We start from the raw sequence: 27739 nt of genomic DNA on the forward strand, positions 1-27739 counted from the left end.
GTATTTTCTGCCAGTCTGCTTTCCAAGTCCTAAACAGGCCTGACCCTGCTTAGGGGCTGTACAGACCAGCCCAAAGGGCCAGTATTGGGGTGGAGTGGGGATTGGTGACTGCCCGCCGGATGCCACAACTCCTCCCCAATGCCGGCGACTGGTAGAGTCATGACCCTTCTTTGGTGCTGTATTTAGGCGCACTACGCCAAAGAATCGGTGAAAAGCTGCCACCACAGTGGCAAGGGTGGCTTTTCACTGCTTTAAGAACAACATTTTGCCAGCCCTATTTGGGCCAGCAAAATACTTGATTGGGCCCACAGCGTGTGGTTGCTGTGGATCCGATCTGGCTCTCCCAGGGGCAGTGCAAAGCCACTCTATTGGGGTGGTCTGTTTTGCCCCTTAGTTTCCAAGATGAGACAGTAGCCAATATTTAGGGTATTTAGGCCACTGCTGTAACACAATGTAATTTGCTCTCTGGTAGAAAACTGTTGCTCCTTTGCTTATATGAAAAACAAGATTCCAGCTTGTGAAAAATTAAAAAGGAACATTTTAATAAACGTTAATGAATAAAATGCCTCTACACAACAGTCAACATATGGTACAAAGATCATGTGTTCCACAAACACAAGTTCCAAATGCTTCCAAGCAAAGTAACTGTAGTTTCCAAAGACAGTTAGTTATTCAGACTTGAAAGTTATCAGGGACTTCAGAGACAATGTCCATTTTAAGTGTAGATGTTATGAATCTCATTCGTTGTCACCAATTTTGTCAGTAGTTCTGTGCTTCTTGAAATATCCTGAGTTTAAAAATAATAATAAAAAATTTAATATACAAATAACTGTTGATTACCTAATTGCCCCACTCTTAGTTATATAATTGGGGGGGGGGGGCAGAAACTGTGTGTTCATTGCCATTTAAATCCAGCTCCTGCCATAGTTCACAACAGTGCAAAACTTCCTCAGTTATGGGGGAAAAGGCAGACTAAAGAGAGAGAGATACAGTAACAACAGCAATAATTTAGAAGCCACAACAACTAAAACGGACATAAAAGCAGGCATTCTTTAGTGAGGTAAATTAGATTTCTGATGCATGTAAGGAAGTCTGGGGGGAACCTTAGATACAGTGGACCCTTGTTATATGGTGGGGTTTGGTTCCAAGATCCCCTGTGGATAACAAAATCCGTGGATGCTCAAGTCCCATTAAATATAATGAAATAGCAAAATGGTGTCTCTTATAAAAAATGGAAAAGCAAGGATTGAAATTTATACTATTTTTTGAACAGGACCGACTGTACTTTTAAATGGTATTTTTACTTTGCTCTTTAGCCCAAGATGTTGTCACAGTGACATAACATACAATCAGCCCTCCATATCCACGGATTTCTATCCATGAATTCAAGAATGAAAGTATTTTTTAAAATACATAAATTCCAAAACAAACAAACAAACTTTGAGTTTGCCATTTTATATAAGAACACCATCTTACTATGCCATTGTACCTAATGGGACTTCAGCATCCATGGATTTTGGTATCCACGTGGGGTCCTGGAACCAAACCCCAGCAGACACCAAGAGCCCATTGTGCTATTCATTTAAAAACACAATTTTGAATAAAGAAATGAATGGATATGTTTTAGGGATATTTTCAAACATGGTTTAAATATAGGAATTTACATGGGGAGCTTGTAATTTATATTTCCTCCAGTTAAACTGTGGAAGGAAGCAGTGCAGTAAAGGGGTGGGTGGGTGGGGAGGAGAACAGATTTCAATCAATTTTAAAATCCTGAGAACTTTAAGTAATTATGAATCATGGTTGGTGCAAGCACCTGGCAAGGTCAGTAGCTGTAGAGTGAGACTGGAAGCATGAAAGACTCCCTGTTAGTCCAGAAACAAAGAGATGGATTAATGCCCATAATCAAGATAAAACAAGCATGCGTTTGCTGGAAGGTTTCCAGCAAAAGCCCAGCTTGGCTCTTCATGTAACTGAATCCTTAAAATTGTAAGCTCTATAAAAAGCTCTTTCCATAAATTTACATTAGTCTCAGTTTTCTTCACAGCAACTATCATGGTGACTAGGTAGCCAACAGCTCAAGTAAGATAATTAAGCCTTACCTTAACCAAACTCTTTAGAATTTTGGAAGACAGGACAGGCTGGAAAGCTTCAACTGTTACCAAATCCAGTTTGAGGATATCAGTGTAACACTGATAAAACACTGCAGGGATTTGCCACACTTGACAGTAACTGAGAACTAGGTGTAAGGGAAGATAAATGGCAAAATTGATTATTCACTTGCTCTTGCAGTAGATAATATAAGTAAAACACAAAATATTTAACAAATCTGATTGAAACACACATTTTAAATACTTTATGGGGGGGTCATGTGTTTCATGCATAGTGCTGCACCCATGTAGTTTCACATCCTTCCTTCCCACCTTGGAGGACACTTTCAACCACCAGGAAAACTGCCAAAGCAGTCTACGGCCAGGAAAGGACAGGAGGTACCCAAGCAGAATCTGGCTGGAATTCAGCAGCCAGGAGAAGACATCTGACATCACTCCCTGTCCCCCATGGCAGCACACTCCAGTGTGAAAAAGATACCTTTTGTCAGGATTGTGGTGGTTACACTACACAAGGAGGTTTTGAATATCTCCTTGCACAACATCTAAAAAGGACATACATTCATTTAACCCCAGTTTACTTGAATGTATGTACTAAGACATACACTGAGACACTAAGTTCTAGGCAATGTAGCACTGTGTGGCTTCCTTTTGGAATAGGATACCAAGACATTCTCTGTGTGTGAGCTATAAACTGAAGTAATTCTGGCATCCCTGTTATATGTTTTCTGGAAAAAGGGCAACATGTTACATTAAGGCAAATAATTGCATAGCTAAGAGTGACCTGAAACACAGTTGTTACCAAGGATCCAGCATGACCGATACTACCGTAAACTATTGTATAATGAAGCGAACTGCGCAACGCCTAGAGTGCCACTGGCGGAAACATCAACTTTTGCCTGACAAGACACATCATAGGAACTTTTTGGATTCCTATGGAGTGGCAATAGATGCAGCAAAGAATTCTATGCTGCACATAGTGCATCTGCAGAATCTCATCCACAGAGCTGTTCAGGGTGGTTAAAGAGCTAATGCAATTGCCTCCCACCCTCTATTGGAACCAACTAAAGCCTGCTGTGATGCCTTCAATAACTTTTTTGCAGATAAAATCTCTCAGATAAGAGTTGATCTAGATGCAGGCATTATAACAGAAAATATAAGAGAGGTGTCCAGTGACTCTGTGGACTATGTTAAACTGGATCATTTTGAGTTTGTAAATACCGATGAAGTGGACAAGCTTCTTGGAAGTGTAAGAAGGATGACGTGCCCTCTCGATCCTTGCCCATCATGGTTGACCGCCCAGGGTGGGGATGCAGTAAAAACACTACTTCAATTCATAATCAATGCATAATTTAGATAGGGAACATTCCATCAGAGCTAAAATAAACATTGGCTTACCTGGTGAGATGTTTGTTTTAAGCGATGGAGACGAAGGCATCCTTGATGTATGGGTTAGACCCTGTGGCTCGCTCTAGGTCAGGCAGGAAGTAGACAAAACTTCAGAGGCGTGTCGACAGGATAGGACTAACCCCCAAAGCAAGTTTCAGTTAATGTAACAGCCTAGAGAAGGAAGGATTCTAAGAACTCTCAAACAACTAAGAACCAAATTTTAGGGCATCTGAAAAAGACCCAGTAACCAAAAAACTGTAAACGTCCAATGGGACGAGAAAAAACACTAATGGTTGACCTCAAAAACTGGGTGCCAGGAGATCAAGACCAATCAGAGGGAGGGGAGGATGCCTTCGTCTCCATCGCTTAAAATAAACATCTCACCAGGTGAGCCAATGTTTATTTTTCCAGCGATGGAGAGAAGGCATCCTTGATGTATGGGATATGGCATAGCTCCCCAAAAATAAGGGTAGGTAGAAGGAGATTGAGTTAATGAGGTACTACAGCCTGTAGTACCCTTCTTCCAAAAGCCGCCTCAGATGACTGGAAGGAGTCCAGGCGGTAATGTCGGACAAAGGTAGATGTCGAGGACCATGTAGCTGCCCTGCAGATCTCTTCTAGAGAAGCATTAGTGGAGAGTGCTGCCGAGGTTGAAGCACTACGTGTAGAATGAGCGAAAACAGTTCCAGGAAGAGGCTTTGCAGAATCTGTATAACACATGGATATGCAGGACCTGATCCATCGAGAAAGTGTAGAAAACTGACACCTTTTTGCCCATGGAATTTTTGTGGAATGAGACAAAAAGGCTGTCAGTCAAAGGAACCTTTTAGTTCTATTAATATAAGTGCGGAGAGCCCTCCGAACATCCAGTGTATGCCAGGTCTTTTCCAAGTCTTTTTTGGGTTGAGGGCAAAAAGAAGGTAGGATGATATCTTGGGACCTGTGGAATGTAGAGTTTATCTTGGTTATAAAAGTTGGATCTAGTCTTAGCAACACAGAGTCTTCTCTGAACACACAGAGCTCTTTGTGTATGGAAAGGGCGCCAAGTTCTGAGACTCTCTTGGCCGAGGTGATGGCTGTGAGGAATAGAACCTTCCAGGTAAGAAAATTTAAGTCTATGTCTTTTAGTGGTTCAAATGGAGCTTTGGTAAGAGCCGAAAGTACCTTGTGTAGGTCCCAGTTAGGGTATCTGTGTACTGTGGGAGGTCGGATGAGAGTGGCTGCTCGAAGAAACCTTCTGACATAGTAGTTGTTGGACAGTTTGTTAGCATGTTTTTGAGGAAAAGCAGAAGTGATGGCAGAGACCTGCCTTTTGAAAGTGTTGGGCTTAAGACCTTTATCAAGTCCTTCTTGGAGGTAAGAAAGTAGAGAGCTCACAGATGCCTTGAGTGGGTTAAGTTTGTTTAGCTTAGACCAACGGGCAAATGATCTGAAAGAATATTCGTATATTCGTCTGGTGGAAGGTCATCTAGCATTGATGATGGTGTCTATCACCCTAGACGTGAGCCCTTCTTTTATCATATTTTGGCGTTTAACCTCCAAGTGTGAAGGTTGAGCCAGGCTGGATCTGGATGGTGAAACTGACCCTGGGATAGAAGGTCTGGGCGAAGCGGGAGCTTGAGAGACTCTTGAGCCATTGTCAGGATCTCTGAGAACCATGGTCTTCTTGGCCAGTATGGGGCTATTAGAATTATTGTCGCTCTTTCTTTTCTTGCCTTTTTTAGGCACTTGTTGATCATGGACATTGGAGGGAAGGCATATAGAGTTCTGTCTGGCCATGGGGCATGTAGAGCGTCCATTTGTTCCGCTCCTTGAGTTAGGAACCGAGAGAAGAAGCGTGGCAGTTGATTGTTTATGGGTGATGCGAAGAGATCTACCAGGGGCATTCCAAGCTTGTGTGTCACCATGTGAAAGACTTGGGGATGTAGCTGCCACTCTGACTGGTCTATGTCCTGTCTGCTGAGCCAGTCGGCTCTCGTATTTAGAGTCTCCTTGATGTGTTCTGATCTTATCGAGAGGAAATTTGTTTGTTACCACTTGAAAAGAAGCTCTGTCTCGCTCATTAGAGACTTTGATCTTGTGCCTCCTTGTCGATTTATGTGGGCTTTTGTTGACATGTTTTCTGTCCGAATCAACACTGGTTGTCCTTTGACCAGGGATGAGAATTGTAGAAGAGCCAGGCGCACCGCTCTGAGTTCTAGGAGATTTATGTTGTGGCTTTGTTCTTGGACAGACCATCTTCCCTGTGTATAGGAGTTGTTGAGTGTGGCTCCCCAGCCCCGCAGACTGGCATCTGTCGTCAGTTGTAGTTCTTGAGGAGGCCAGAGTGGCCGACCTGTTTTGAGATTGGGAGAAGTCCACCAAAGGAGGGAGTGTCTGACCCTGTGAGGCAGTATCAGTTGTTTGTTGATCTTTGAGGATATGTAGAGGAGGAAAAGCAGCAGAGCTGATCTGAAAAGCGTCTGACCAGAGCAGAGGCAGAAACGAAACTGAAACTTGCTTTGGGGGTTAGTCCTATCCTGTGAACACGCCTCTGAAGTTTTGTCTACTTCCTGCCTGACCTAGAGCGAGCCACAGGGTTTAACCCATACATCAAGGATGCCTTCTCTCCATCGCTGGAAAAACATGCAGTGGTTAAACCACTTAAAAAAAACCACCTCTCTAGACCCCCTGGTAAGGAATAACTATAGACTGGTCTCCCTTCTACTATTCTTGGGCAAAGTGATCGAGAGGGCAGTTGCTTTTCAACACCAGGTTGTCTTGGATGAAGCTGATTATCTAGCCGCATTCCAAACTGGCTTCACAGCAGGATATGGAGTTGAGACTGCCATGGTCACCTTAGTCAATGATCTCCGTCTGGGTATCGACAGGTGAAGTGTGACCCTGTTGGTGCTCTTGGACATCTCAAGCGGCCTTTGATACTACAGAGTATGGTATCCTTCTAGAATCCCTGAGGGAGTTAGGAATCGGAGGCACTGCCCTCCAGTGGCTCCATTCCTACCTCTCAGGCAGATTCCAGATGGTGAAGCTGGGGGACAGCTGCTCTTCTAAAAGAGAGCTGACATCAGGCATCCTCCAGGACGCCATTCTGTCCCCCATGCTGTTTAACATTTACATGAAGCTGCTGGGTGAGATCATCCGGAGACATGGAGCACGGTGTTATCTGTATGCTGATGACACCCAAATCTATCTCTCTCTGTCTCCGACTGTTACAGTGACTAGGGATGGCACCTCTCCTCTGGATGCCTGCCTTAAGTCAGTAATGGGCTGGATGAGGGAAAACAAACTCAAGTTGAATCCAAAGAAAACGGAGGTACTAGTGATAGGTACTCCAGGCCTGGGGTTGGAGATTTGTCAACTAGTCCTGGACGGGGTCACACTTCCCCTAAAGGACTAAGTCCGCAACTTGGGAGTACTCTTGGATCCATCTCTACAGTTGCCATCTCAAGTAGAGGCAATGGCCAGGAGTGCTTGGTACCAACTTCGGTTGATACGCCAACTGTGTCCCTACCTGGACCAAAAGGAACTTGAAGCAGTGGTACATGCACTAGTAATCTCTCGTTTAGACTTCTATAATGCACTCTACTTGGGGCTACCCTTGTACCAGTCCAGAAGGTTCTATTGGTTCAAAATGCTGCAGCCAGACTGGTCACTAATACACCTAGATCTGACCTTATAATACCAGTGCTGAAATCTCTTCACTGGCTGCCAGTCAGTAGAAGGTTTTGGTTATCACCTTTAAAGCCCTACATGGTTCGGGCCCGAGTTACTTGCAGGAATGCCTCTCCCTACATAATCCGCCCCGCACACTCAGAACATCCAGGAAGAATTTAATGGAACACTATAACATCAGGTTAATAACAATTTCCCATAGAGCATTTACAGCTGCAACCCCTAAATTGTGGAACAGTCTACCAGAAGAGATCTGTCATATTACCACCTTAGATGCCTTTAAGAAGGCACTTAAGATGGATCTCTTTTGGTGGGCGTACCCACCTGATTCTTTATAAAACCATGGTAAATGCTCCACCCTTGATGATGATTATAGGATTACCTGATGATTAGATACTTTAAGGAACTAATAGGAATGTTGTAATTCAGTATTAGTATTTTATAGTTTCTATCTGTATTAGTACTGCATTTTTAATGATGCAATTCCGCTTCGATCCTTGGGAGAGGCGGGAAATATAAATAAAAATTATTATTGTTGTTGTTGTTGTTGTTATTATTATTATTAACATATATACTTGACTATAAGATGATCTCATGTGTAAGTTGAGGGCAGGTTTTGGGGCCAAAAGTATGGATTTTTTAATATGAGCCGTGGATAAGTCAAGAGTAAGACTTAAGGTCATGTAACAAAAGATCTAAGGAAACAATGCCAAAGAACTTACAAAATTGCAGGAGGCATAACTGTTTGTGTTCACACTTAAGGATGGATGGATGAGAGAACAGGGGAAGGTCAGTGCTTCCAAGACAGATTACATTATTGCGTTTCACCAAGGGATGGTTTCTATTTTTATGAGAGTTAAGATACAGTACTTACATTGACTTGTTGATAAGTTGACTCAGATTTTTGGGGTCAATTTTTTGACTAAAATTTCTAGACTTATACATGAGTATATACAGTAATTCAGTGTTGTGCTATTGGGAAATAAGGAGAAAAGGTGGAAAGGGCAAACACAGAGAGAAATAAGTTATTTATTTGGCAAGTCTGAGCTGGTGGGGGTGCTGTTTTGCCACATCCTGTGCTAAGACCTCTGGTTAAAGTGATTAAATACCTGCAGCAGGGAGATCCCGTACAATATTTGGCTGCTCTAGAAGTGAACAACAGACTTGATCTTTGAACGCTGTTGTCTTTAATGCTTTCAGAAAAGGAGAAGGAAGTGTTAAAATTGATTCTGTTGTTTTATAATCTGTAATGGAACATGATGAGAGAACCAGTATTTGTAAATCAATCTTCTGCATGCATCCAAAAACCTAAGATAAAGATACAAATTTCAGTGTGAGCGTGACAAATTTAAGAAGAAAGGCTATACCAAGTCTTATTCACACTAGTATCTGTATTGTGGTTTCTTCCATGTGAAATATCTGTGTTATCACATTAACACAGGAAGCAGTAATAGAGAAGTGGCATTCATATTGTAAGCCAAATCACAGACTGAATTCTATGACTGCTTACCCAGAGCAAGCAACAGTGACGTGAATGGGACTTATTTCTGCGTACACATGTACACAGTTACTATTAATATTGTTGGAACAAGAATGCAATTGCTTCGTAGAGGTTTCTTGGGGGACTGAATTTGCCCCCTCAGCGTATCCACATCTGCAGACCTTCAGCCCATAACATATTTACAAAAGATAACCTACTACAAACCACTACAAAGACCATTCACCATAATCTAAAAAGTATTGTCAGTTAAAAACTGTTCAGTGCCACACTGTATGTCCTTTTCTGAAGAGTTGCTGCTGATCTCTCTCTGGTTTTTCTTCACGAATGAAGATTCAGGAAGGACTCATCCCACACTTTCTACAAGTGCGTAGGAATGTACTGATAGTCAAGTGGTAAACAAACAAATACCCTGAATCATTGCTATCTTTGCAAGGCAGGCTATCTGGCAACAACCTATTCCATTCTGAAGAAGAAGCCAAGGAAGCATGTTGCAATAGGCTGGGTTCAACATGATTCCAGGTAATGGACAAATTCTCATCACATTGTACAAAGCTGGATGACAATCCCAACCCATGTTGCTTTTCCTGGCAGGTGAAATTAAGTGCTATGTTGCTCTTAAGAAAGGAGATAATATGGAGGGGCAGAATGTGGCTACATAGATTCCTCTGTACTTGCCTCTCCTTCACCTTTAAGAGAGGCTTTTCTCTCCCTTTTGAAACAATGCATATCTTGCTTCAATGGATAAGAAACCTCTCCTAAAGGTAAATGACACTTTCCCCATCACAGTGGTGGCTGGAGGGGCATGTGTTACAATATAGCCTCCCTTCCTCCTGGAAGTTGCCCACCTCTTGCACAAATGTTCTAAACAGTAAAGTAGGCATCCAGTGAAATATGAATGAAAACAACAGTTAGTTACAGTGTATTCCTAGACACATCTGCTCAGAAGCAAATTCCACTGAATTCAATGGGACATACTTCCAGGTGTGTCTATGTAAGACTAGACTTCAATTCATTTTCACCCTTCGTAAAAGCATGGACTCACCAATATTTGGGAGTGTGTGAGCAAAATGAGGACCCCATAAGAATTCTGACCCTTCTCCATGAAGTTTTTCTTCACTCCCCAAATTTCTAACATTGCATTAAACTGAAACTTCAGTTGATCATTTAGAAATACTATTTAGGCATCCCCCCCCCCCCCCCAAAAAAAAAAAAAAAAGGTTCAGGAAACATTACCAAGGGAATGTGAACATAGCAAGTAGAAGAGTTTGAGGTGTGAACAATTTTCAGTGTCTCACTCTACAATGCTATCAATTTGGGGACTGAAGGAAAATTTAATGGGGGAGGCAGAATTCTTACCTGGAGGCACTGGAGATGATCATACAGGGGATGGGATGTCATTGTCCTGTCCCTGTCCCGTCCCTCCCGTGCAAATGCAGAAAGGACTTTCACAGGACGTTGCACTTATCCGGACATTGTCCCATCCAGAAACCATGAGTGACAGTGATCATGCGAAAGCCTTTCAAATTACATCGCTCTGATCCTGTCACTGTCTCGTCATTGAAGTGGCATTGCCCTGGTATTTTGCATTAACAGTAGTTCACATCAATACAATGTCACTTCAATGACAGGATAATGACATGATCAGCACATATGATATGACAGGCTTTCGCGCATTGTCCTCCCCCCGAAGGGATAAGGATGGGAGAGCAATCCCAATCTTGTCCTGTCTCAGTGTGATAATCTCCACTGTCCACATTTTGCTCCATCTGCAGCTACATCCAGTGTATATGTGTGTGATAATTAATTTGTCCCCCTGGTCTATATTACATATATCTCACCAGTGTCAATGAGCTTGTGCTTCTTACCTTTTCAAGCCACTGAAACTGTTGGTCTTCAGCCACATAACAATTGCACTGGCACAATAAAATCTGGAAGGGGTGATAATAAAAATTTCATAAATTTTTGCAATACTGTGTTAACAGGTAGTGCAAGAAATACTATTCTTTAAGGCAATGAGCTTCCCCCCTTTGTGACCCTTGACCCCTTCTGACTTCTCAGAACTCCCTTTCTGTCCTTACCCTACAAAAAAAGCTGAATCACCTTTTCCGGGACCCCTCAGGAGCAGGCAAAATTAATCTTTTAGACTGGTTGCAGGGCCTCCTTGCATTGCTTAATACAGGAGTACAACCCCACATCTGTGGGGAATATGTCCCCAGACTTATTGTGGATAGTTAAAAGTGTGAATAATAATGAACCCTATATTTCTGACCGAGGTTGACCACTGAGTCATGATAGAAGACCTTAAAATGTCTAGAAAGGCTGTACCAGCAGTCTGTGTAGCCCCACAAAAAGATCCTGGGGCAGAAAAGTGGTCTCCAGATCCACTGGAGTTGCACACTCCTGACCAAGGCTACAATCCAATGGGCACATTCCTAGGAATAAGTCCTATGAAACACAGCAGACGTTACTGCATAGGGTTATGCTGTACTTTCTTCACAGCATGTAATGCAAATTGAAGAGGCCTTAACTCAGTAATAAAGTGCGTATTATCATGTCTCATATCACTAGAACCTGGGTTCATATACTTGAAGATAGTGGGAAATTTAGGATGGATACCCTGAAGGCACCAGATAAAGTGTTGGATGTTAAGCAAGGTCAGATGTGGTTAGTAATTGGATTGGAAACCACCAATAAATACCAGGTGCTATAGGATATATTTCAGAGGAAGGAGCTGGCAAAACCACCACTGAGCATTCTTTCCCTAAGAAAACCCTATGAAATTCATGGCATTGCCTTAGGTGCAAGGAAATAGGCTCACTAGTGCAAATTATTACTTAATAATCTATTCATGAACACTCAGCACCAAATCATGACAAGTAACTGCTAAGGCAGCAGCAATTACCTACATTAATTATGATCTTCCAACTCTATGGGGGGGGGGGGGGGACGACAAGATATAAAAGGTGGTACTTACAGTAGGATCTGAAATCAAGCGATAAAATAAACAGAATGAATCTGTTGGAAGGACATTGGTTCTGTCTGATGTTCTTGACCACTCATTCCATAATTTCACAGATCCAACTACCTCCCAGCATCCCGAACTCAAAACAAAGGAAGACAAGAATGCTGTAAATAAAAAACAGACTTGTTTTATGTAGTATTTTTGTGTCCGGCATGTTGCTGTCAGCTACATTTGCAATGTAGTCATTTAGAGATGTACCTCAGTTTACACAATTTACGTGATGCAAAAATTGGGCAGACGCTCTAAAGCTGATGGAAGTTTCTCAGTAAAACTCTCAGTTGGTTAAGCAATGAAACAAAGCCCCAAAACAGACGGGTGAAAAAGAACGGCTTCTGGCTGCTTCGGGGGCATGGTGTTCATATAATACACAGCCCCAGAGCGGCTGAAAGAAAAAACGCTCCTGGTAGCAGCCGGGTTTGAGACTGCAGAGGCCTGGTTTGAGAATAGGTTGTCCAGTGCCCAATCAATTGTGAGTGGAGTAGCCAAAGGTCGGTCCTTCATGCCTGTCTGCCTCACCCCAAAGAAAACAATAATATTATCTGTATTGCTCACCTACTGCATTCTGACCCACAGCCAAGATGAACTTTGAGCAAGGAAACTGCTCTTCTGTAGAAGCATTTAATGTTGTATTCCAGACGACGTCAACCTTTCTAAATATAAGAAACAGAAGAAGAGTCAATGAGCTCCGACTGAGAAAATGGCTGAGAAGTCAAACCATACTAACAATCCGTACTAATAATCAAGACTGCTTAAATGCCAAAGTAGCCTCTTAAATTTTACAGTAACACCACAGACAAAACAGCTGTTTGTTTTCATGCCCACACAAGCTCATTTCAAAATTATAGCCGTGTTAGTCTGTGGAATCAGTATGTAGAGATATCTTGTAGCACCTTTGAGACTAGGTGAAAGAAAAAAGTTGGCAGCATGAGCTTTCGTAGACTTAAGTCTACTTCCTCAGATTTTCCTAAGAGCTAGTCAGAATTGATTTACATTTCTTTGAAGGACTAAACTGTAATGATTTAAATTTAATTAAATCAACTGTTTTCATAATAAAATCACACCCATGTTTTGTTTTTCCTTTGTTAAATTTATTGTTTTGTTTGAAAATACCCTCCCCCCCAAAAAAAAATCAATAGTGAGGAAAAGCCTCCTTAAATCCTGCATCTGGAGACATATATGTCCCACTGTTACCTCCCAAAAATCCTAACAGGAAGATTTCCAAAGTACTGGAGGGATATAGTCCTTCAAAGAAATGATTTAAATAAATCCTGACTAGCCCTTGGGAAAATGACTCCTCCAGCCCTTTCTTGGCAGTGAGGTGTTTTGTGACAGGCAGCTGCGACAGAACCACACTGGGGTCCCTGGCCACTGTAACAGAACAACCACAAATGTGAAGTCCAAAAATTAAAAATGATGCAAGTCAGGTTTATGACATTGTAAATATTGAACAGCATGCCAGCCATAATATTTAATATGTTGTTGTTGCTGTGTGCCTTCAAGTCATTTTTGACTAATGGCGACTCTAAAGCAACCCCATCAAGGGGTTTTCTTAGCAAGTTTCTTCAGAAGGAACTTGCCATTGCTATCCTCTGAGGCTGAAAGGGTGTGACTTACGCAAAGTCACCCAGTGGGTTTCCATGACTAAGGAGTTTCTCACACTAGCGAGATTCTGCGGGAAAACAGGAATTAAACAAGATTTAAACCAAGGAAAACCTGGAAATGCCCAAAGTTTATCATATGATGTTGCAGTTAACGTGAAATAATGGGAAGTTAATCTGAATGCAAAGTGGAGAAAACGGCAGCTTTTTACTTTCGGAATAACCCAAAAGTAAAAAAGCTACCATTTTTATGTGCTTTGCGTTTGGATAACTTCACGTTATTTCACTTGGGCAGTCCCTAGTGTGATAAACTAACTGAAGTGCAAGTTTGGTTTAAATTCGAATGTACTTAACTCGCGTTTAACTCCTGTTTTCCTGTGGGCTTTCCCCTAGTGTGGTAAAACTCTGAGTGAGGATTCAAATCCTGTTCTCCAAAGTCCAAGTCCAATGCTCAAACTACCACACCATGCAAATCTGTTTTTATATTTATTTATTTACTGGATTTATATACTATCTTTCTTCCAAAATGGGATTCAAGGGGGCTTAAAATAATTTTAAAAAGGAGACAAGTAAAACATTAATTACAAAAGTTTAAAGATAATGTAATAATTTGCTGTTGCTGTGTGCCTTCAAGTCGCTTCTGATTTATGGCAACCCTAACGAGAATCTATCAAGGGGGTTCATTGACAAGAGGGGGTTTGCCTTTGCCTTCCCCTGAAGCTGAGAGTGTGTGACTTGCCCATGGTCACCCGGTGGATTAACACAGCCGAGCTGGGATTCAAATCCTGGCTTCTTAGAAACAAATGATCTTTTAAATCATTTAAATGTCATTGTTCAATACCATTTTAATTGTCAATTCTGCAGGTTTTTAACTGTATTGTGTTTTTTAGACTGTAAGCTGCTTTGGGTGCCAGTCTTGAGAGGAATAAAAATAAAATAGAAATAATAATAGTCCAGCACTCAAACCACTACACTACACTGGTTCTACTCATATTAAAACATAAAGATTAAAAAACACAGCTTAGTTAAAAACCATTTACAAAACACACAACCATAGTTAAAACTAGAGTTAAAAACCATTTAAAATAGAGCAGGGCAGCCCTTCAATAAAGAGAAGAGTGTGTGTGGATGAAGAGGAGAGTGTGCAGGGATTATGGAGCTGGGGTCTCCATTCCATACTGGATTGCAAAAGAGGAGTCCCTGTTGAGATGCAAATAGACTTTAAATTTCCTGGACTTTGAAAACCTCCCTATTGCTACATGGCTAGGAGCTTGCCTGCAAAGGATATCCTCCCTATCACAACATGTTTGTTAAGGACTGAAACCACATGCAGGCATCTGACATCTCCAATTGTCTTTTCTTCTTCCCCTGTTTGGTTTGTAACATCTTGCCTGATGAAGAAGCTCATGGACCTCCGAAAGCTCGCAACAAGTATACTGTGCATTTTGATTGGCCAATAAAGGTATCTGATGGATTTTTGTTTGGATTTGTTAAATGGCTAATACAGCTATCCCTGCATGTTTTCTGCACAATTCAAGAAGTAGGTGTTAAGTCTTGAATCTGAGTCAGAATGCAGTGGTCCCCATACTGTGCCCTTTATGAGATTTCGGATTTTGGAAGGTTTGCTGGACTATGTACCTCTACTCAATTTTGCCTTGTGGTCAGCAAGTAGTTTAAACTCTATCTCACATTTTGATCTAGTGTGTTTTTTATAACCAGTGCCATAACAGGATGATTGTCCCCTTTTTGAGATGTAAGCCGGGCTGTTCTGAATTATTATACATCAAAATGCTGTTGCGAGACAAATGCACCAGTATTGGCCTCTTGGTTGCAAAAATTTTGTCACTGGCAGTTAAAATTAGAGAGCGCGAACTGTGAAAAAGGGGTCGGACTAACAGATCCATAACGTAATGCAGTGGTCCCCAAACGGTGCCCTTTAAGAGATTTTGGACTTCAGCTTCCAGAAGCCTCAGTCAAGAGTCTGGGAGTCTAGGAGCTGAAGTTTGAAGTCTCTTGGGACCACTGCGCCTAATGCAATAATTGTATAATCAAGCTAATTTCCAATGTTGCAATCCAACCTGACAACTTAATTTTACTCTGAGTTTTCTGCATTTTGAAGAAACTTGTTATTTCATATTGGTTTTTAATATTACATGCAATCTTTCCATATATTTAATGTTTGTCACTGGCAGTTAAAATTAGAGAGTGCGAACTGGTACAAAAATGGGTCAGACTAATGGCCCCATACCCTAACGCAGTGGTCCCCAAACTGTGCCCTTTGAGAGATTTTGGACTTCAGCTGCCAGAATCCCAGACTCTTGGCCAATGTGGCTGAGGCTTCTGGGAGCTGAAAGTCCACAGTCTCTGAAAGGGCAGAATTTGGGGAGCCCTCTGGCAGAACCAGGGTTTGGATCCTCCTTCAGCCCAGCAAACTCACTCCCTGGGAGAGCAAGGCTCACTGAGTCAGCCTCAGAGGAGGGCAATGTGGCAAAGCTCCTCTGGACCAGTCTTGCAAGGAAGCCCTCAGTCCCAGGCTCAGGGGATGCTGATGCTGCTGAGGGCTCCTCCTCCTCCTCCTATGTACTACCTTTTCCCCTCCAGGGCCAGGCGAATGTGGCAGTCCTCCTGCGCTTCCTCCTCCTCCTCCTCCTCCTCCAGCCCTGCGCGGGAAGGGAGAGCCACCACCTCCCCGAAGAAAGTGGCCATGGCTGCAAGTCAGGAGGAGGAGCCCAGAGGCAGAAGCAACAGCAGCAGCAGGAAGAGGAGGAATGGTGGTGGCTGCCAAGGCGCTGCTCTTCCGGGTTACCAAAGGCAGGAGGAGGGACCATGCTGCTTGGGCCAGGCATGCTCAGAACAGGGCAGCCGCACAGCAGCCAGGCACCTCCTCCTTTTGAATCCTCCCCCCAGGACCTGTCCTCCATTTCATGACCTTCTGTCCAGGAGGGGGGTCCAAAACGTCCTCCATTTTGAGCCTCACCAAGAGCTCTTATTTCAGGACAAGTCCACATTACAGCTTTCTGTTCAGGAGGAATTGCAGAATGTCATCCATTTTGAATGGGTCTAAGAAGCATGGATTTAATCTTTATATGAGTGTTGTGAGCTTTTATTGGGTAATGTGCTCTGGCTTAGGGAGTTGGGTATCATAGAATCGTAGAGTTGGAAGAGACTGCAAGGGCCATCCAGTCCAACCCCATTTTGCCATGCAGGAACTCTCAGTCGAAGCACCCCTGACAGATGGCCATCCAGCCTCCGTTTGAAGACCTCCAAGGAGGGAGACTCCACTACACTCCTAGGAAGTGTGTTCCACTGTCGAACAGCCCTTACTGTCAGGAAGTTCCTCCTAATGTTGAGGTGGAATCTCTTTTCCTGCAGCTTGCATCCATTGCTCCGGGTCCTAGTCTCTGGAGCAGCAGAAAACAAGCTTGCTCCCTCCTCAATATGACATCCCTTCAAATATTTTAACAGGGCTATCATATCTCTTAACCTTCTCTTCTTCAGGCTAAACATCCCCAGCTCCCTGAGTCATTCCTCCTAGGACATGGTTTCCAGACCCGTCACCATTTTAGTCGCCCTCCTTTGGACACGCTCCAGTTTCTCAATGTCCTTTTTGAATTGTGGTGCCCAGAACTGGACACAGTATTCCAGGTGGGGCCTGACCAAGGCAGAATATTGTGGCACTATTACTTCCCTTGATCTAGACACTATACTTTTATTGATGCAGCCTAAAATTGGCCTTTTTAGCTGCCGCATCAGACTGTTGACTCATGTTCAACTTGTGGTCTACTTGGACTCCCAGATCCCTTTCACATGTAGTTTCATTCAGGCAGGTGTCACCCATCCTATATCTGTGCATTTCATTTTTCTGCCCTAAATGCAGTACCTTAGATTTTTCCATGTTGAATTTCATTTTGTTAGCTTTGGCCCAGCTTTCTAGTCTATTCAGGTTGTTTTGAATTTTCATCCTGTCCTCTGGGGTGTTAGCTACTCCTCCTAATTTAGTGTCAACTGCAAATTTGATAAGTATGCTCCCAATTCTGTCATCCAAGTCATTGATAAAGATGTTGAATAACACTGGGCCCAGGACAGACCCCTGTGGGACCCCACTGGTCACTTCTCTCCAGGATGAAAAGGAGCCATTGTTTAGCACCTTTTGGGTTCAGCCAGTCAACCAATTATAAATCCATGTAACAGTTACCGTGTCTAGCCCACATTTTACAAGCTTGTTTGCAAGAATGTCATGGGGAACCCCATCAAAAGCCTTACTGGAATCAAGATATACTATATCCACAGCATTCCCTTCATCTACCAAGCTGGTAATTTTATCAAAAAAAGAGATCAGGTTTGTCTGGCATGACTTGTTTCTCTGAAACCCGTGTTGACTTTTTGTGATTATGGCATTGCCTTCTAGATGTTCACAGACTCTCTGTTTAATGATCTGCTCCAGAATCTTTCCTAGAACTGATGTCAGACTAACTGGACGATAATTGTTGGGATCCTCTTTTTTCCCCTTTTTGAAGATGGGGACAACGTTTGCCCTTCGCCAGTCTGCTGGGATCTCTCCTGTTCTCCAGGAGTTTTCAAATATGATTGCCAATGGCTCCGATATTACTTTTGCCAGTTCTTTTAATACCCTTGGATGGAGTTCATCTGGTCCCGGAGACTTAAATTCATTTAGATTAATAAGGTGTTCCTCTACTATCTCTTTACTTATTCTGTGCTGAAATTCCCCTATTCTGTCCTCTGCTCCATTATCCTCAGGTTGAGCACCCTTTGCCTTTTCTGAGAAGACTGAGGCAAACAAGGTGTTGAGTAATTCTGCCTTTTCTCTGTCTTCTGTAAGCATTTTGCCATCTTCTCCTAACAGTGGCCCTATCATTTCCTTCTTCCTTTTGCTGCGGACATATCCAAAAAATCCCTTTTTATTCTTTTTAACTTCTTTAGCAAGCCTGAGTTCATTCTGCGCTTTAGCTTTTCTGACTTTACCCCTACATTTCTTTGAATTCCTTTTTCATGATTTCCCCCTTTTTCCATTTCTTATACAAGTTCCGTTTAAAACTTAGCTCAGTTGAAAGTTCCTTAGTCATCCATCCTGGTTTCTTCAGACACCTCCCATTTTTCTTTCTCACTGGAACTATTTGAAACTGTGCCTTCAGTATCTCCCTTTTGAGAAAGTCCCATCCGTCCTGAACTCCCTTCTCTTTTAGTATTTCTGACCATGGGATCACCCTCAATACTTCTTTACTGATATCTGCTCTCCTAAAGTCTAGAATGTGTGTCTGACTCTGCCTGGCTTCTGCTTTCCATTGTATAACAAACTCCAGGAGAACATAGAATCATAGAATCGTAGAGTTGGAAGAGACTGCAAGGGCCATCCAGTCCAACCCCATTCTGCCATGCAGAAAATCTCAATCAAAGCATCCCTGACAGATGGCCATTCAGCCTCTGCTTAAAGATCTCCAATGAAGGAGACTCCACTACACTCCAAGGAAGTATGTTCCACTGTCGAACAGCCCTTACTGTCAGGAAGTTCCTCCTAATGTTGAGGTGGAATCTCTTTTCCTGTAGCTTGCATCCATTGCTCCGGGTCCTGTTCTATGGAGCAGCAGAAAACAAGCTTGTTCCCTCCTCAATATGACAACCCTTCAAATATTTAAACAGGGCTATCATATCATCACTTAGCCTTCTTTTCTCCAGGCTAAACATCCCCAGATCCCTAAGACGTTCCTCATAGGACATGGTTTCCAGACCCTTCACCATTTTAGTTGCCCTCCTTTGGACACGCTCCAGTTTCTCAATGTCCTTTTTGAATTGTGGTGCCCAGAACTGGACACAATATTCCAGGTGGGGCCTGACCAAGGCAGAATATAGTGGCACTATTACTTCTCTTGATCTAGACACTATACTTTTATTGATGCAGCCTAAAATTGCATTGGCCTTTTTAGCTGCCACATCACAGTTACTCATGTTCAGTTTGTGGTCTGCTTGGACTCCTAGATCCCTTTCACATGTAATTTCATTCAGCCAGGTGTCCCCCATCCTATTTCTCTGCATTTCATTTTTCTGCCCTAAGTGCAGTACCTTACATTGCTCCATGTTGAATTTCATTTTGTTAATTTTGGCCCAGCTTTCTAGTCTATTCAGGTCATTCTGAATTTTGATCCTGTCCTCTGGGGTATTAGCTATTCCTCCTAATTTGCTGTCATCTGCAAATTTAATGAGTATGCCCCCAATTCTGTCATCCAAGTAATTGATAAAGATGATGAATAACACTGTGGGACCCCACTGGTCACTTCTCTCCAGGATGAAAAGGAGCCATTGCTGAGCACCCTTGGTCACTACCATCTAAGTATGGTCACTTCTACCTAATGATCCCACCACTTGCACCCCATTAACCAAGTCATCCTTGTTGGTTAGAATCAGATCTAAAATAGCTGACCTCCTTGTTGCCTCTTCCATCTTTTGGTCAATGAAATTGTCTTCGAGGCAAGTGAGGAATTTGCTAGACCTTGAGGATTTGGCTGAGTTTGAATTACAGCAAATATCAGAATAGTTGAAGTTACCCATCACTTCTACATCTCTCCTTTCTGAGTGTGTAGTCATCTGTTCTAGAAAGGCATCAAAGTGGTACCTATTTATCTACTTGCACTTTTACATGCTTTCAAACTGCTAGGTTGGCAGAAGCTGGGGCTAGTGATGGGAGCTTACTCTGTCAGGTGATGCTTGGGCCTCGACCTGCTCGAACATAGGAGTCAGCATCTTAATGCTAATTCATCACACCCCTCTCTCCTACAGGCCTCCAGTATCTTGCCAAATCTTTTTTGGAGAGTGAGGCACCCCTCTAAAATCAAGCATATGGGAGGGTCTTCCCATTTATGGCACTCTGGTTGAGAAATGCCCTTCCCCTGGAGGCTGAATTGGTGCAGAGATGGGTCTTATGTCAGCAACAAGTTAAGGCCTGGGTTTTTATAAAGGCTTTTGGAGCCCAATGACTACTAAATGCACACAGATGCATGCTCTTGTATTGTTTTAAAATTACACAATATTTAATGTTTTTAGAATGTTTACCTTATTTTTTATTATTTTAAAATGTTTATTAACTTACATTGTTTCAAGTGATTTCATTGTAAGCCATCTGGAGATGTTATAATATGATGCAGGATAGAAATTCTGTAAAATTCTGTAAATAAATGCATTAATAAATACTTGCTTTGCAAGTGCCTGACTTCATGCACAAGGAAAGTGAGCAGTAGAAAAGACATCCCGTTTACCATAATGATCAAGCCACAAACAGGGTATAAGTGAAAGTTGTGTAATTTATTTCAACATATCAAGCACAAACAATTTTTCCCCTAATGGGGGAACATCACAAGGAATGTAGTTAAAAATCTGGAAACATTTACAATGAAAGTTAGCCCAGACTGGCACCACCACTAAATATTTTAAGGCTGTATATATATAATATAATATCTTTTATATATATATAGCAGTACTTATCACTTGGAACTACTTCAGGCCAGAAAAGAAAGTCTTAGTACTGGCTGCGAGTCTACATAAAATATTGCAAATCTTTTAAAAATGGTGTAAAAATAGGAAGACTATCAACAGATTCAGAGGATGCAGTGGCAAACCCTTACTAATCCTGACCATTAACCTTTAAATGTACCAATGACCAAGTAACATACACAGGGTGCCTTCACACAATCACAGGATCAGCCCTATAGAGGGGCAGGGGGCACTCTGTGACACTAGAAAGCAGTTGTCCCTTGATACAAAGCACAGGGAAGTTGAGCCTACTAGTTACAAGTGATCACTCAAAAGAAAAATAGATGCAGTTGCTTGCACCTGCCCATATATCTGCCCTGTATATGTATCAGCGGATAAAACCTTCCTATGCCACAGTATGTGCCCAGTGAGCCCCAGTACTGTAGTGATTTTTGTGGCATATAAAATAAACTATATACAGAAGTGCTCATATGGTCATTCTCTTTCCCCCCGTTCTGGGGACAATGGTACATTTCAGAAGCATTCCTTTATATACTTGTTTGCATTCCTTTATACAGTGCTTGTGTGAGTGTGTTTTAATCAATGTAAAAACTGATACATATATCTATATATCTCTATATAGATATATATATCACCAAACTGATTCATAATCAGGCATGTCTGACCCTCTGGCAGGGTATTGTTACCTGTGAATGGGAGGCCTCATGTTTCCTCAAAGGACCTGGCTTTAAGAAATCATGCATATTTACAATCTTGGTGGAATGCAATGAGGTGTGCTGTTCATGGGGACCTGGTGTGTGAGAGCACTGATCAGACAATCCAAGGAGAAGCTGTGCTATCTATACCCAGTTGGCTTAATTTTCCTCCTGGCTGACTGATGTTCTCTTCTAGAAGGCATTTAGTTCAATGTCCAAATTCCCTTGTTCTGTAGAAGAGCTGTAAAACAAGCCACTAGAAACCATTTTACAAAACCAAGTAGATGTGGGTACTGTTAAAGGGGGCACAAATACTTGTTGGTAACTTTGAATTGCATCAGAAAATGACCAGACATAGAAAACAAAAATTGCACATTTAAAGCTACATTTGGCTTTAGCATTAAGGCCCATACAGGTAAAGAGGTCCTTGTAGATGTACATGTAAAAAAGGCAATGACATTAAATTTGAAGAACAAAACTTTGCAGGTTCCCTGGTTCACCTTGTTCTCTCTTCTTTCTGCCCCTGGCTGCTGTGTCGGTATTAAAGTGCTTGGTGCCTCAATGGGCTCCATGCCATTGAGTCTCCCCACTCCTGCAGCTGGTCACTTTTATTGCTGCCCAAATGCCACTGTGATTTTTATTTGAAGACATAATTAATGAAGAGCTGACACGTTAGAAAGATGCACAGAAGGAACCAACAGCGAGAGTCCAGGAAGAGGTTTTGCGATGAGGCTCTCCTGTAGAGAGACTTTTTGTTCAGAGCGGTGAGGTTTCTGCAAGAACAAGTTAAAACAACTGTTATTCAAAAAGGAAACTGCTACTTACAGACACAGAGTCTACAGAGATTAAACTCAGAATCAATTCAGAATTTGAGCCAAAGAAACTTGAGAAATAAAATATTCTGGCCACTTATATATTTTTTCTAATAATTTTTATGATAAAAAAGAGTGATTTATAACCTCTCTTTCCTCCTCTTAGCTTATTAACTTTCAGGGATATTGTGACTTTTCAGGCCTCTCAAATTTCCATCTCTCTCTTTTTCCCCCCCAAAGTGGATCAAAATAAACTAAGTTTCAATATATATATATATATATATATATATATATATTGCTATTGAGTGGCCCACCATTTTGTTTCTATCCCAGTACTTATTGCTAGGTGTGAAGTCATACCAGCACAAACACCAAGTTTTTGTTCTCCCATCTTGCAACTTAGTTTAATTGTGGATTTGTATAAAAAATACCAAGCCAAATTTCTGGACTTCCACACTTCTCCCTTTCCATTTTCTAAAACCACTTAACTTGATGGAGAATTCAGGAGAACTCAAACCTTACACACTATTATATAACTGCAATTGATCCTAATAAAGGTACTGGCTGTGTCCATTTATAGGAATGCCAAGTGGCTCTGTCCTTATTAATATTTTTATATCAGAAATATTCTGATATTCTGTTATTTTTCTGTTCTAAAAGCACAGGATATTTAAAATAATTTTTAATATTTTAATTTCCCCATAAAAATAATAATGATTGAGATGAACCATCACTTTCTACCCCACCAACAAAAATTATAAATACATCTATTTTTAAACATGGCAGTAACTAATGTCTTCATCATTTGCTTGCTCCATATTCATAGAAGTATCTGAAAGAAAGCAACCCTTGTTCATTTTATTGACTTAACTTCCTGGATGGGCTAATGATGATCACTGTACTTTGGCTCATGCTTGGTAAAATTTATATATCAATCAACTCCTTTGCCTGCCCTCTTTGAAGAGAGACTCCCTGTGAGCAGCATATACTATTGCTGTATCTATGCATATTTATTTGAAGCTTAGATCACTGTATTAATAAAGAAAGACCATACCTGTGTATGTCCTGTTGAGCTCTCTGAAGGGATAAGACAGCAGTGTGAATTTCCTTCAAATGGTCAGATTCTTTCCCACACTGAGTACATGGACTTTCAAAACCTAGGGTGAGAAATGGTGAGATGACAGCAGGATTACAGATGTGTTTTTGTAAATAGGAGGTTTCTTGCATTTTACATGCTTTGCAGTGTTTTTCTTCCCTTTGCCTCCAGATAAGAGAGGAAATCACTCAAATATATATGCAAGGTAAAGAAGTGGTACACGGGTTACCTATCTGCTTAAAAATTCATGAAATCCTGATTTTTAATTGTTTATTTTTTTGATATGACAGGCTTTACAAATACGTTCAGGGTAGAGGTCGACTTGCACATAGTGCAGAATTCTGTTGGCAATGCTGTCAGATTTGTTGTGCAAGGAGTTATCCATCACCTGTTTGTACAATACTTCCTCCAACTGCAAGCCTGCTGCAAAAACCAGTTGTGCACTCCACTGGCTATTTAGTGGCCAGGACTGGGATAAGGGCCACCCAGACTACAACTGAGAGAAATTAGCAGCTATCTTCCTTCTGTACTCACAGGTGATCTGGGAGCAGGGACAACTGATGTTTTTTAACAATTGCAGAGGGACAGCGGGATAGTTTCCAGGTACCTGTGCACTCCCCCCTGGGAACTAAATGCATGAGGAAGCACATGATTGCCATTTGAAGCAGCCTTGTGCACCTGGAAACCCAGTGATTGGGGGGCAAACTGTGTGGTGTAAGATTATGGCTACTATTTTTTCATGTATGTAACCACCATACCTGCAAAATCCTCTGGAAGCTTTGAGTCAGCTCTGAAAAGCTAATACACTAATCAAATATGCTAAGGGACCCTGCAGCACCTTTGAGATGAACTGAGAGAAAGGTGTTGACAGCACAAGCTTTTGCAGACTTAAACCCACTACCTCAGATATACGGAGTTTAGATTTTATTCCATGCATCTGAAGAAGTAAGCTCAAGTCTACAAAAGCTTGTGCTACAAACTTATTTCTCTCAGTTATACTGCAAGATCTCTGTGCATGCTGATCCAGCTTAATATGGTTATGTTTTTGAACTCTACTATAGTTAAGGGTCCTATGTGGCATGGGTTCTAGGCATGCTGAACTAGCTAGAGAATCTAATAATGACAATCTCCAAGAATGTTTTGGATCAAATTAGACTCATTTGATTATTAAAATCAATTCCTTTCAGTGAAATTTTAAAACAGAGAATAAGAGTCTTACTTAACTGAATCTGGGCAAAGCAGCCAAGAAACAATCACAATTGGCAATCTCCGTTGATATGGAGAGAGCAGAATGGGAAGCTATAAACTAAGATGCCTCAATGGCTAGTTGTTGCTGTGTGCCTTTCAAGTTGTTTCTGACTAATGCTGATCTAAGGCAAACCTATCACAGGGTTTTCTTGGCATGATTTGTTCAGAGGGGATTTACCTTTGCTTTCTTCTGAGGCTGAGAATGTGCAACTTGCCCAATTTCACCCAGTGGGCTTCCATGGCTGAGAGTGGATTTGAACCCTGATCTCCAGAGCCACAGTCCAACACTCAAACCACTACATCATGCAATCATAAAATGAAGAGTCATGAATTTAGAAATGTGATGGATCATAAATATAGAGAAGTGAATCCTATGGGTAGTCCCAGCAACACAAAGCCTATTGAATCAATTGGACTTGTAAGTGTTGATCCTTCCTTGATTCAACAGGTCTGCTTTGGTTGAACTACCAATAGGATTCAGTCCACAAAAATTATATTAGGTAGGTAGCTATCAGAGGATGATGAAACATTAAAATGACTTTCACAAATCTACAACTCTGGCAACCTAGAGGATGATGGAAATGATACTCCAGCATATGTGAAGGACATAAGATGCTAGGAATGATGACAGTGGTATGTTTCCAAAAGACGTGGGTGAAGATAGAGAGAGTGAGCACACTGGATCAGAACACATCATCATCATTACCATCATCATCTGAAAGTTCCTGCATGGACTCAGGTGTTGAACAGCTACTTTCAGTGTTCTGGCTGTTGTTGGACGGTTGATCACTGGCTTTACGACATCGACAATCATGTGCAGACCTCTGAATAGAAAAGAATGCAAACAAATACAGACAATAAATTAATTTACCAGAGGTTTTTGGAGTCAAAAGATATCATCAACAGAATCAATAAATATCTGGACTTCAGTGGGAGCTGTTGAGGTTCATCACCTCAAGGATAAATGAAGCTGGGTTGAAATCCTCAACACTTTTACCCATAAGCAATCCCAATGATTTCTGTGGAAACTGTTCAAGGCCTCCATTCCTCTCTCCTTTCGCAATGTTCTAAGGGAAGCATTTAAAATCTGGAGTTTAGCATTATAGCTCTACAAGTGAGATTATGAAACAAATTGTTCTTCTGTCTTTTTCATCATCACAATCATCCAACGAGTTATAGATATCTTATTATTTCAATTCTCACATCTTATCCCATTTCACAGACAAAGAACTACAACCAAAACTAGCCAAATTTGCTATGTCTTATCAAGAATTTGGACTCAGTATTCCAAAGTCCCAATAGTCTGTCCACTGGTCCACTTGATACACCCATCTACTATGATAATCTGGCAGTAATGTACCTAACAGCTGGTGTGGATCATTTTTTAAACACCCTCCCCTCATATTATTTTCAGTAATAATCTTAAAATGAAACAAATAATAATGGCCAGAAAATAAATGCAGACAGTGAAAATACTCTTGTGTTGAACTTCATATATATAATCTTGTCAATAGCAAAATAATAAATAAAATAAATCTTAAAGTTCAAAAAAGCAAAAAAGGAATGTATTAATGTGTTTAAAATACAAGCAAGGAAGTTCCAAGGCAGGAGACAGGCTTGCCTTGATGCAGATTGTAAAGGTCTCCTGACCAAAAGAATCTCTCTTGTGGCACTCAGTGAAGTGTGTGGGGGCTGAGGAACCAACATTGCACTCCCTTATTTTGTGTGCCTGGGATGGACCCCCTCTCCCTCAAGCTCCCCATTAGGTCACCACTGTCATCTGGGTTAACTCCTTCTCAGATGATTCTGGTGAAGCTGCAAATCTGGCCTTGGAATCTGAGCAGAAAATGGTAACCAATTATAAAGGAAAATCCCCAGTACAAGAAATATAAAACGCTTGCAGATAAAAACCTTGCAAATCAGATTAATTCCATTGTATTTGCAATCTGGTAACCCATGAATGATGTGCCATCTCTCCAAACCTAGCTCATCACAATGTGTTCATAAGAATTGGTTATAGGATCAAAGGGTGTGATTTGGCTTACCACCATTCACCAAGTAGATTGTAAAAAGATGTGACAGCTATCCAAACAGCATGGAAAATATCAAGTGCCGGAGCAATAGTGGACTTTTTCAAGGATTGGCAATTACCTTGTGTCGGACTTGGTTGCTGATGTGCATGTTCTTGTGAGCTGACATTCGATTGGGTAAGTGCCTCTGCATGGTTTGGAGTATCCCATCCTTCTCATATTGGGCAATGTCATTCAGTGGGTCCCAGGGCCTTAAACTTTCAAGAGGAGAAAAAAATGAAGAAACTATCTTTTTAACAAATAGCCACCAGGTTTATAGAAAGCCATGTACACCAAACTTACAAAGTAACTTTTACCAGTGTTTGTGCCAGACATTAATGTATATTTATTTGTTGTGTGCCTTCATTTCTGACATATGGCAACTCTAAGGCAAATCTATCATAGGGTTTTCTGGGGCTGAGAGAGTGTCACCCAAGATCATCTAGTGGGTTTCCATGGCCCAGCAGGAAATCAAAACCTGATCTCCAGAGTCCTAGCCCTATGCTCAATCTATTACACCCCACTGACGTTGTTCTTATTTTTTGCTATCAAAATGCCTCAATTGATAGCAGAAGTACCATGCAGCAAAAAAAGTGTACCAAAATATGCAAACAGGCTTCTTTCTTACTGCTAAATATGTACACATCTTGTTGTTTCCAATGTGAAAAACACTTCAGCCAGAAACCCACAGCAAGAAAAAAGCCATGGGGTACAGTAGCAGTGAAGGAAGTAAGGCAAAGTCATTGTTATCATCTAGAGGGAAAAGCTGCCAGCTCCAAGCAGCCTTTTTCTCCAAAGTGTTGGTTCTAGGTGGATCCTCCACTGTAACTTGGGTGCTCTGGAAAGGGTGGCTTGGAAAATCTTCTTTCATGTGTACCAGGCAATTTTCCAAAACAGCATTCCAAGAGTATATGAATATTAACTGAGGTGGAACTGGATGTGAAGTTTCCTAAATTCACTGGACTGCACACAGATCCAATTATATGGAAGTACAACAGGGTCTTGCCATCCTCGGTCTTGCCATCC

At 41.6% G+C, this 27739-nt stretch overlaps 2 protein-coding genes across 5 annotated transcripts in view; both read right to left on the minus strand.

Moving 5' to 3' along the window:
• Window positions 1-341: 341 nt before the first annotated feature.
• PSMG1 (proteasome assembly chaperone 1) lies at window positions 342-16042 on the minus strand. The gene is made up of 7 exons (XM_089523447.1): window positions 15878-16042; window positions 12245-12342; window positions 11645-11796; window positions 10536-10598; window positions 8279-8477; window positions 2103-2239; window positions 342-787 (listed from the first exon to the last, which is right to left on the minus strand). The coding sequence occupies exons 1-7, from the start codon at window positions 15994-15996 to the stop codon at window positions 716-718; spliced, it is 840 nt and encodes a 279-aa protein (XP_089379573.1). The 5' UTR covers window positions 15997-16042; the 3' UTR covers window positions 342-715.
• A 4543-nt stretch (window positions 16043-20585) lies between these two features.
• Window positions 20586-27739, minus strand: part of LOC149314394 (oxysterol-binding protein-related protein 5-like) — a 642611-nt gene continuing 635457 nt past the window's right edge. For all 4 annotated transcript variants that reach the window (XM_089521022.1, XM_089521020.1, XM_089521021.1 and 1 more), the window contains exons 19-22: window positions 26796-26931; window positions 25351-25468; window positions 23355-23457; window positions 20586-22261 (exon numbers count right to left, since the gene is read on the minus strand). In XM_089521022.1, the coding sequence (XP_089377148.1) occupies window positions 22126-22261; window positions 23355-23457; window positions 25351-25468; window positions 26796-26931 (493 nt within the window). In that variant the 3' untranslated portion in view covers window positions 20586-22125. The remainder of the gene's footprint in view (window positions 22262-23354; window positions 23458-25350; window positions 25469-26795; window positions 26932-27739) is intronic.

Source organism: Sceloporus occidentalis, unplaced genomic scaffold (assembly GCF_023333645.1).
Source record: "Sceloporus occidentalis isolate IW3139 unplaced genomic scaffold, rSceOcc1.0.p SCAF_4, whole genome shotgun sequence".
Lineage (NCBI taxonomy): Eukaryota > Metazoa > Chordata > Lepidosauria > Squamata > Phrynosomatidae > Sceloporus > Sceloporus occidentalis.